The sequence below is a fragment of the Cynocephalus volans genome, chromosome 1, assembly GCF_027409185.1.
Source record: "Cynocephalus volans isolate mCynVol1 chromosome 1, mCynVol1.pri, whole genome shotgun sequence".
Classification (NCBI taxonomy): Eukaryota; Metazoa; Chordata; class Mammalia; order Dermoptera; family Cynocephalidae; genus Cynocephalus; species Cynocephalus volans.
Window position 1 is genome coordinate 178,024,988 of NC_084460.1, and position 11,192 is coordinate 178,036,179.

Sequence of the window (11,192 nt, forward strand, 5' to 3'; positions counted from 1 at the left end):
CGTGTCAGGAGGTGAGGTTTCAGTCAAGAGGTAGGAGGATATTGCTGAAGTGTGAGTGTCGTCCTCTCTTCCAGGACCTTTATATACTTACTGGGATGAATAGGTCAACCCTCACGTGGGCTTTGTTCTCTCATTTAACAACCATTTGCCTAAAATGAGCTCATTCTGTGGGCAATCATTTTGTTAGGGATTTATAATTGATTTCCTGCTTCCCCAGGAATTTTCTCAAGCCTTGAAAGAAAAGGATCCATTTTCGATGGACCCAAGCTGACACAACCATCATTGAATTTTATGACCATGACATAACACATCACCAAAACATGTTTCATCTATAAATGTGTGTTTCGTTATCGCACTGCTCTGTCAAGGTCTTGGAAAGCACTTACTGAAGAAGAAGCTCTACTCAATACTATTAAAAGTATCACCAGCAGCAGCACGTTGGTTCCCATTTTGCCCTACCTCCGTACTTTGTCTTTTTCCAGCAAAATGACTCTAACTTACTTGCATAGACTTTGGGCAATAAATTGAGTATTTCCAAATGCTACAACCACACCCTGAAATGTTCTCCATCTCCCTGAAGGAAAGCTTGCCTATCCCCTCCTTTTCCAAGCAGATCATGACTTTCTCGCTTTCTCTGGGACAAAATTGTTTCTTTCTGAAACCCCTGCTGGTCAGTTATGTACACAGACGTATCATTTCTCCTATATATGAAAAGACACACTTACCCAAAGGCGTCCACGTCGAATGAGAAACAGGCCTGAGATCAACAAGATCTTTGTGAAAGTTCGATTGTTCAATGCAAGACTGTCTGTGGGTTTACTCGGACGACTCTCATATTGGTGCTATAGATCCATGCTTCCCAATAAAGGGTAAAGCCAATCGATGAGTGATACTCCCAGACTTCACAGTAGTATTCTCATTTTTGTCTTATCTGTCTTCTCCAAACAAAAACAAAAAACAAAAAAAACAAAACTCTACTTGAAAATGTAATTTACTTATCGTACTTTTTGTTTGGATACCTTGCAATTAGGAAATGAGTAATCGTTGACCTTTCTGAGGTACTTAGTTCTTTTTTAAACGTTTTGTAGAATTCAGCAGTGAAGCCATCAGGTTATGAGCTTTCTTTCAATGGGAGACCATTGACAACTGACTTCTTATTGTTCCCTTCATCATTTCCATTTCTTCATGAATTATTTTGGTTAGGTCGTATGGACTTGGTAATTGATCCATTTCTTCTAGGTTATCCAATTTATTGGCACGACACTGCGCATAGTGGCCTCACGAATTTTATTGCTGTGGTATCAGTGGCAAAGTCTCCTCTTTATTTCTGTGTTTATTTATTTCAGTCTTCTCCCTTTTCTTCCTCATTCAATGCAGCTCTGACATTTTGTTGATTTTTATTAATAAACAAAAACTCTCCTGATCTTTCTGAATGCATTTGACTTTCTGTTTCATTTATTTCTGTTCCGATCTTTATTATCCTCTGTCTTCTGCGAACTATGGCATAGATTGTTTATTTGTATTCTGGTTCACTAGAGGGTCAAGTCAGGTTGTCTACATGGGACAGTTGCTTGTTTGATACAGGTGTTTAGTGTTACAAACCCCGTCCTCTTAGAGCTGCTTTTGCTAAATTTTAGAAGTTCTGGTGTGTTGTGTTTCCATTTTTGTTTGCATGCATCCAGAAATGTTTTACCTTTCCTTTTTCTTTCTTCTTTGACACTTTGGTGGTTAGGTCCATAGTTCTTAATTTCTCCATGTTTGTGAAATTTCTGGAATTCCTTCTATTAGTTATTTCTAGTTACATCCTTGTGTTCAGAAAACATGCTGGATAAGTCGATAAGCTTCTGAAAATGTTAGGACTTATTTTGAGACCTTATTTGTGATTTCTTCATGGAAAGGTTCCATGCAGATTTGAGAATAATGTGTACTGTGCTGCTATTTAATAACATGTTCTGTATACATCGCTTATATCCGTTTCATCTAAAACGTAGTTCCGGACTAAATGCTCCTGACTGATTCTCTATCGAAATGATCTAGTCAGTGTTGAAAGTGGAGTCGTTACTTTTCGTACACTTATGGTTTTACAGATATCTCTCTCTCTCTTGAGTGCTACTAATACCTTGAGGTCTATTAAACTTTGCTTTGTATATGTAGGTGCTCCGATGATGGGTGTATGCATATTCCCAATTGCTCTATTTCTGGATCAACTGAACCTTTGAAAATATATGATGAAATTCCTTCTCTTCTGTTTGTTTGAGACATTTTGAATTACAAACAGATGTAAGATTTCAGTATACTCCGACATACTCTCTACCTTTTTCAAAAGCATGGAAGACCTCTTCCATCCTTTCACAATCAGTCTATAGCTGACGTTAAAGGTAAAGTGAGTCACTTAAAGCAGCACAGAGTCTCGTCTTCTGTTTCACTCTCCCTGGGTTTTTTTTTTTTTCTTTTCTTTTTTCTCTCTATTATTGGTCTGTTCAGTAATCGTATGTCTTGGGTTGGACAATTTATTCCATTTAGATTTCAGGTAATTATTGCTATGTAAGGAATTACAACTGCCATCTTGTTTATGCTTCTCTCCTTTTCTTGTAATGTTTCCCTTTGCGATTAGATGGCAACTTTCTCTGGGTCATGTACACCTAGCAGTGAGTAGTCGCTGACATCCCTGCAAAAATTCAAGTAAGAGGAGTTGGGGTAGATGGCCATCTAGAGGTGTGCAGGGCAAGTAGATCTCACCCAAAAGCTCCAATACAACTCATACATATTAACGTCATTGGGAGCATGTGTGGGAGAGTGCACGAGAGTATCAGAGTTTGGTGAGATCCCATGGAGCCCAGAACCCGAAAATGGGAGCAGAGAGAGGAGAGAGAGGCCCGCCACCTCATCTACCACGTCTTTGTCATGAGGATTGGCACGGGAGAGACATTCTATACAGGCGGCAAAGGTAGACAGAGGGCTCACACCAACCCCCATCCTTACCTTTAGGGCCTGCAGTTCCTGCTGTAGGAGTTGTCCTCAGCTCTTGCAGCCTGTACTGAATGGTAAGGAGCTGCCTAGAGCACATGCACTCCAGCTCTGTAGCACAGAAGCACAGAAGTACATACGGTACACTCACCACCCCCACCCTCATGACCCAAACCAATGCAGTTTGGCACCATGTTGAATCCAGAGCCATTGTGAGAGCACCCCCTGCCCTGGGGACAGTAGCCACAGCTTTCCCCAGCCTTAACACTCCGCTGCCATCCCAGCATGCTCACACGAGTTGCTACATTCCCCTGATCCCAGAGCCTTGAGGCCTGGATCCAGGAGTGGCTGGGACCCAGCCATACAGGTCTGAAAAGTCAACTCCAGGCCTCCTGGACCACCGTACCCTCACACCCACAGCCAGACATGAGACAACCAGGACCCCTGCCATTCCACCTTCTCTGCCTCAGTCCTGTGAGTCCAAGCTTCAAACCCAGAAGAACAAGTCACAGGTCTCCACATTAAAACACAGGTGAGTAGCCCTTTACCAGTGGAAGTAGAGCTCATCTAAACCCTCCCAGAGAAGCAGCCAGGAGGTCTCACCCTCAACAGTTCTTCTTAGCAGCAATGCCAATGTACCATGAAGCAGCTGACAGGGACCACAGTGTTGGATCTGTGTTTTGGCTTCCAAAAGTGTCTGAGAAGCAGCTGGCTGTGCTCCTTCGGCACCAACATTAAGGGGCCTCACTCACAGTCCAAGCAGTGGCTGTCTGCGCCCCCTCTTTCGCCTCATCTGTCAGACTAGCCGAGTGCAACAAAACAGCTGGACACGGCCCCTCTCTGCTGCGGCATTATAGCATTCTTCCCCACAGCCAGAGAAGTGACCAACTGGGACTCACTGCCACAGCCCCAACTACCAGCCGCACCCACTGCCAGGTATCAATGCGGGGAAATAAGACACACGAAAAATAAAAAAATTAAAAGACGGGAACATGACACCACCAAAGAAACACAACAGTGCTCCTAGAATGGATCCCTACAAATCAGAAATCACCAACCTTCTGCCAAAGGAACTCATATCCTCAATTGGAAAGTGCTCACTGTGATACAAGGGAATACAGACAAACAAACCAGTGAAATCAGTTAAACCGTTCACGTTCTAAATGACCACTTTAGCAAACACATAGCTACTATTAAATGTCAAACAGAATTTCTCCAATAGAAGCATACCTTGAATGGAATAAAAAAATTTTTTAAACTGCGTCATTATCCAAGAGTCTCAAAGACAGACTACATCATGAGAAGTAATAATTTCTAATCTTGAAGACAAATGTTTGGAAATAACCCAGTAAGATGAAAAACAGTGGGTGGGGTGGAAGGAAGGAAAATAAACAAACAAAGCCTACAAGACTTTGGGGAGGTGATCAAGATAGCAAATATTTGAATTACAGGCATTCCAGAAGGGAAAGAAAGCAAAAAAGGTAGTGAAAGCAAATTTAAAAGTATAAGAGCTGAAAACCTACCACCCTAGTCTAGGGGAAGATATGAACATCCAAATCTAGGAAACTCAAAGTTTCCAAATAGATCTATTTGATTCGACCTGAAAAGATCTTCACCGAGACACACGGTAGGCAAACTGTCACGAGTTAAAGACTAAGGAAGATTTCTACAAAGAGCAACAGAATAGCATCATCACACAGAAGGGCATCCCCTTTAGACTAACAGCAGACTACTTTCAGCAGAAACCATACAAGCCAGGAGAGCATGGGAGGATATATACAAAAGCAGTGAGAGTAGAAAAACTGCCAGCCAAGAATATGATAACCTGCAAAGCTATCTCCCATGAACCAAGGAGAAATAGCTCACCAAAATTAAGAGAAATCATCATCGCCTCTTGATTCCTCTCAGACAAAGGAAAATGAAGGGAAATCATGACCACCATTTCAACCCTCCAAGAAACACTGAGGAGAGTCCTACACTCCATCTACAAGCGAAAGAATCATAATGATCATCCTGAAACACCAAAGAATATAACCCACGCTGGCGGTCTAACACAGATACACCAATGAGAAAGAGAAAAGAATCAAACCTCATCTTCAATACAGAAAACCACCCACCCACAAAGAGAAACCATGACAGACAATGAGAGGAACAAAGAATATACAAAACTATTGAAAAACAACCAAGACAATCCCAAGGCAACGACATCATATGTCAATAACATACCTTAAATTTAAAAACATTAAATGTCACGATTAAAAGACACAGACTGTCTGAATGCATAAAGAAAACGTGACCCATTCATGTACTGCCTATGAGAGACAGAGCTGACCTTCAAAGACACACTTAGACTGAAAGAGCAGGGATGGAGGAAGATATTCCAAAAAAATGAAAAACTAAGCCAGCCCAAATACCTATACTTATATCCTAAATCAAACACCGGGAAAACCTGGTCTAAGAGATGAGGAAGGGCATTGCGTAACGTTAAAGGGATCAATACAGCAAGAGGATGTAACACTTATAAATAGGTATGCACCCAACACTGGAGCAATCACATATATAAAGCAAATATCAGATCAAAGGGAGAGATTGACACCGACACCATAAGAGTTGGGGATTTGAACACCCCACTCTCAGCATTGGACACATCATAGGGAAGGAAAAATCAATAAGGCAACCCACGTGCATTTCTATAGCACCATACACCAGATGGACCTAACAGACAGAGCATTTCATCCAACAGCTGCAGAATGCACACTGAACCCAACAGCACATTTATAATCGACTATATGTTTGACCACCAAATAGGTCCCGACAACTTCACATAAATCAAACTCCTATCAACTATAGTTTCTGACCATGATGGAAACAAACTGGAAATCAATAATTAGAAGAACTTGGAAAACTAGACAAATGTCTGGAAATTAAACAACATACTTTTGAACCACCACAGGGTCAAAGAAGAGATGACTAAGGAAACCAAAACATTTCCTGAAACTACTGAAGTCAGAAGCACAACTTAGCAAACCTATGGGATACAGCCAAGTCAGAATTACGGGGAAAGGTCCAGCAACCCCACTGCTGGGTGTAGATCACAAAGAATGGTTATCATCATTTTGAAAGGATTTGTACAGGCCCGTGTTTATTGCGGTTATGTTTACAACAGCTCAGAGTTGGAACCAACCTAAGCGGAAATCAGCACATGACTGGGTAAGGACAATGTGTATATATGCACAATGGAATACCACCCTGCCAAAAAAAGGGACTGAAATTCTGCCATTCGCTTTGAGATGTTTCCATTAAGTCAAATAATCCAGGCAAACGGCGAGAAAAACGGGACCTCATTCGTAATGGGAACACAAAATAAACGGAAAGGAGAGGAGAAAAACAGAGAGAGAAAGAGAAAAAGAAAGAGAGAGAGAGAAACAAGCAAAGAAAGAAAGAGAAACACACAGCAATCACAGTCACACCGTGAAATTTCAGGAAGAGAGAAGACAATTGTGGTTACTAGAGGTGGGAAACGGAAAGGGGAGGGAGAGGAGTGTCAGCGAGAGATTGAATAACAGCCACAAGGAATGATCATATTTTAAATGACCGATATGGTAATTATGCTGATATGATCATCACACATGGTACCACAGATATTGATACTCAACACTGTTCCCCACAATTGTAGAAAAATCAAATTTTTCGGAAAAAAAAAAACAAAACAGAACAGAACAAAACCAAAGAGCTCTAGTGTTAAAGAGCAAGAAAGGGCGAACTACAGCCAATGACCAGTGACTGTATAACTTCAAGTAGTAACTACAGAGAATGAATGTTGAATGTTCTCCCCACCAAGAGGTCACAATTCTTTAAGGTGAAACATATGGTACAGCACTTCTGGAGACGGGCATAGCTTAGAGGTTACCAGAAATGAGGGAAAGTGAATAATGAGTAGTGATGGGTAAGTAGGTACGCAATTTATACTTAGGATGACAAAAAATGGCTTAGAAATAGATAGAGGTAGTGGTTATGCAGCATGGCAAATGGAATTAAGTCCATGCACTCCTATGTTTAAAAATGCTTAACATCGAAATTCTCATGCTATATTTGTTTTGCCACAATAAAAAGCAAAAATGAAATGAAATATAACCTGTCTGTTACCACACTAATTGACCACCAAGACAATGAGGTCTGCCACAAATGCTTTGCTGGTCTCATCTCTCTCCATGCCCGGTTCTGGGGCTGCTCTTATACACAGATCTGACAAATGAGGGAATACCGACTCTAACAGCAGGTGCAACGCATCAAAGCTCCCCTCAAGCATAATGCTCCTCTTCTTGCACATACAAGAAATGGGCATCATTTCTTCGCACTTTCTAAGCCCTATCCTTCTGATATGCGTTGCCCAGATTTCACCCTCCGTGGTCCATTGTTCATTACTTACAGAACCACTAAATTTCAACGGAGAAGCAAACGGTGTGGATCAATTTAGTCCACATTCTCAAGGCATAGATTAACTCAGAGATTTTAAGAACCACAAAGCATACAGTTAAAATTTTTGTTCAGTTCTGCACACTATGGACAAAAACGAAAATCACATTGTAGGAGATATTTTCAAAGTCTAAAGAGAATAGGTCCGAACACATACAATCAACTCCTACAAATCAAGAAGAAACTAGAAAGAAAACCAATGCCAAAGATAGGAAAGAAAAACACAAAGGATAATGAATAATCAGAAGTCATTAAAAATGTCCAAACTCATTAGTGGTTAGAGAAATAGAACTTCAAATAACAAGAGTCAATCACTTTTTTACTTAAACGAGTACCATTCAAAGGCTAGGTCATGCCAAGTTTGGGAACGTAACGTGAGGACACGAGAATTGCAGTGTTAGGGTTTGGACTAGTACAGACCTTCTGGAGACTAACCCGGCAGTACTTGGTAAAATTACATGTGCACACACCGTTTCTCCCAACAGTTCAGAACTCGGCGCAATCTCACAGAAGTCCGTAGGGGCCGTGTGTTCACTGTGGAAATGTGGAGAAGAGGAGCTGGGGGCGGTCAAGTGTGCATCACTGACATAGAGAGTGGGCAACATCTCGTGTATGAAGCACACGGAGCACCATGCGGCAACCGGAAAGAATGGACTAAATGTGCATACACAGGCACAGATGGATCTTTCAACAACAATCGTGCTGTGAGAAGAAAAAAACTCTTAGGAAAAGGTGCATAATAATACCATTCATGTAGATTGAAAATGCATAATAGAATGACCACCACTCACAGAACTTTCATGGAAAGAAATGGGTGGGTGGCCACCTATGAAATACCATGAATTACAGCATGGCCGTGAATGAGGGATGGGCTTGAGAATGGAAATAAGAGGAGTAGAGAAAAATTAACAGGTTAATATAGCAAATAAACATTCGCAACTAGACAGCATCCTGTGTGGACCAACAATGACGTGAAACGAACAGGGAAGGAAAAGCTGTGTGAGCACATCGATTGTGCCCCTGCCAAAGCTGGCGTTCTTGGAAACACATCCTTCCATGTGCCAAAGATTTTGCTTTCTCAAACCTTGTTCTTACCTCTGATATTCAAGACCTATCAGGATTTGGTGAACACTGGGGGCTGACTAGCACAACCCCTGCCCACAACGCTTTTGGTTTTACCCTCTTCAGCGAACACCGTCCACATGACACACTACTGTTCAAAGACGGGTGGTCAAAAGTCTTCCAGGAAGTGTTCCCTTCACGCATACACAGACAAGGTTTTTAATGAGACCTGACGCTCTTGGCCATTTGTCCATCCTTCTGTTCCTTCCTTGCCCAGACCATGAACATGATGTCGGTCATACACCGCACCCACTTTGAAACCATGAGGGACAAAGGCACACAGCAAAAGGGGGAGAACAGGAATGGGAGGAGAGAGAGAAGGATCAAGGTCCTTTCTGATTTCCTTGAGCAGCTGCAATAGCCTTATCTGCTGACTCCAAGATTTCTCATTTCTCCTCTTGCAAAATGTGGTAACATTAAACTAGCAGTCTTGCCTCTTGATTACCAAGACTCAAACCCAGGTTCCAGCCACTCACTTCTCGACCTGTGCCTTACATCTCAAGACTAGGTTCCTTTTCCCATTGATCTACCTATCCCAATCCTTTATTCACACAAGGTATGAGATTTCGAGGGTGAGATTTGTGTTCACGTTTCATTATATAGGTAACAAATTAACCTTCATAAATGACAAGTTATGAGCAAGAGGTAATACTTGGATTCGAAGAGTTAAAGAAAACAAATTATTTTATATTAAGTTTCGGTCCCCCCGCTTTCCATCAGGCCACAAATCCTGAAATCCATTGTCACCCTGATACACATGAGACCGGACTTCTCAGGAAACAAAGCCTTTTATTCAGAAACTGCTTTTGTTGCTCCACTCTAGTAACTCCAATCCTATAGCCCTCCCTGGGCTTCTGCACATAGCCCCACGTGCGAAGACGGAGAAAAGGATGTAGGGATTCATGTTTGAAAAGTGATCGGGATAAGATCTTTTGTTTCCAGGGATGTGATGAAACCCCTCAGTCACCGTCAGCTGAAGACAGATCCTTCGACATTAAATCAGGTCCCCCGCAGACAATAATCAATTCTTACTTCGGAGTGAAGTGAAAGGATAGGAAGGATTTCTACCGCCATTGTACTTGGAGTGGTCATTTCAGAGGCAAGAAGGATCTGCCGTCATGGGAATCAGCAAGAGGTATAGTATTTTCTGTAGCAAAGTGGCCGGTAGCCACAGGAGCCAGAGCCATATCCACAGCCATAGCGGGAGCCATATCCACAGCCTAGTCCATATTTAGAGCCGTATCCACAGCCAGAGCCGTATCCACAGTTGGAGCCACAGCCAGAGCCACAGCCACAGCCAGAGCCACAGCCACCGCAAGAGCCGTATCCACAGCCAGAGCCACAGCCACCGCAAGAGCCGTATCCACAGCCGGGGCCACATCCACAGCCAGAGCCGTATCCACAGCCAGAGCCGCAGCCAGAGCCATATCCACAGTCAGAGCCACAGCCACCGCAAGAGCCGCATCCGCAGCCAGAGCCGTATCCGCAACCGCAGCCACAGCCGGAGCCACAGCCCCCACAGGGGTTTCCACCGTAGTTGCCACACATCGTGTCAGGAGGTGAGGTTTCAGTCAAGAGGTAGGAGGATATTGCTGAAGTGTGAGTGTCGTCCTCTCTTCCAGGACCTTTATATACTTACTGGGATGAATAGGTCAACCCTCACGTGGGCTTTGTTCTCTCATTTAACAACCATTTGCCTAAAATGAGCTCATTCTGTGGGCAATCATTTTGTTAGGGATTTATAATTGATTTCCTGCTTCCCCAGGAATTTTCTCAAGCCTTGAAAGAAAAGGATCCATTTTCGATGGACCCAAGCTGACACAACCATCATTGAATTTTATGACCATGACATAACACATCACCAAAACATGTTTCATCTATAAATGTGTGTTTCGTTATCGCACTGCTCTGTCAAGGTCTTGGAAAGCACTTACTGAAGAAGAAGCTCTACTCAATACTATTAAAAGTATCACCAGCAGCAGCACGTTGGTTCCCATTTTGCCCTACCTCCGTACTTTGTCTTTTTCCAGCAAAATGACTCTAACTTACTTGCATAGACTTTGGGCAATAAATTGAGTATTTCCAAATGCTACAACCACACCCTGAAATGTTCTCCATCTCCCTGAAGGAAAGCTTGCCTATCCCCTCCTTTTCCAAGCAGATCATGACTTTCTCGCTTTCTCTGGGACAAAATTGTTTCTTTCTGAAACCCCTGCTGGTCAGTTATGTACACAGACGTATCATTTCTCCTATATATGAAAAGACACACTTACCCAAAGGCGTCCACGTCGAATGAGAAACAGGCCTGAGATCAACAAGATCTTTGTGAAAGTTCGATTGTTCAATGCAAGACTGTCTGTGGGTTTACTCGGACGACTCTCATATTGGTGCTATAGATCCATGCTTCCCAATAAAGGGTAAAGCCAATCGATGAGTGATACTCCCAGACTTCACAGTAGTATTCTCATTTTTGTCTTATCTGTCTTCTCCAAACAAAAACAAAAAACAAAAAAAACAAAACTCTACTTGAAAATGTAATTTACTTATCGTACTTTTTGTTTGGATACCTTGCAATTAGGAAATGAGTAATCGTTGACCTTTCTGAGGTACTTAGTTCTTTTTTAAAC

At 42.3% G+C, this 11,192-nt stretch overlaps 1 protein-coding gene across 1 annotated transcript; it reads right to left on the bottom strand.

Moving 5' to 3' along the window:
* Positions 1 to 9,690: 9,690 nt before the first annotated feature.
* LOC134364730 (keratin-associated protein 21-1-like) lies at positions 9,691 to 10,113 on the bottom strand. Its single transcript, XM_063080891.1, has one exon. The coding sequence runs from the start codon at positions 10,111 to 10,113 to the stop codon at positions 9,691 to 9,693; it is 423 nt and encodes a 140-aa protein (XP_062936961.1).
* Between the last annotated feature and the right edge of the window lie 1,079 nt (positions 10,114 to 11,192).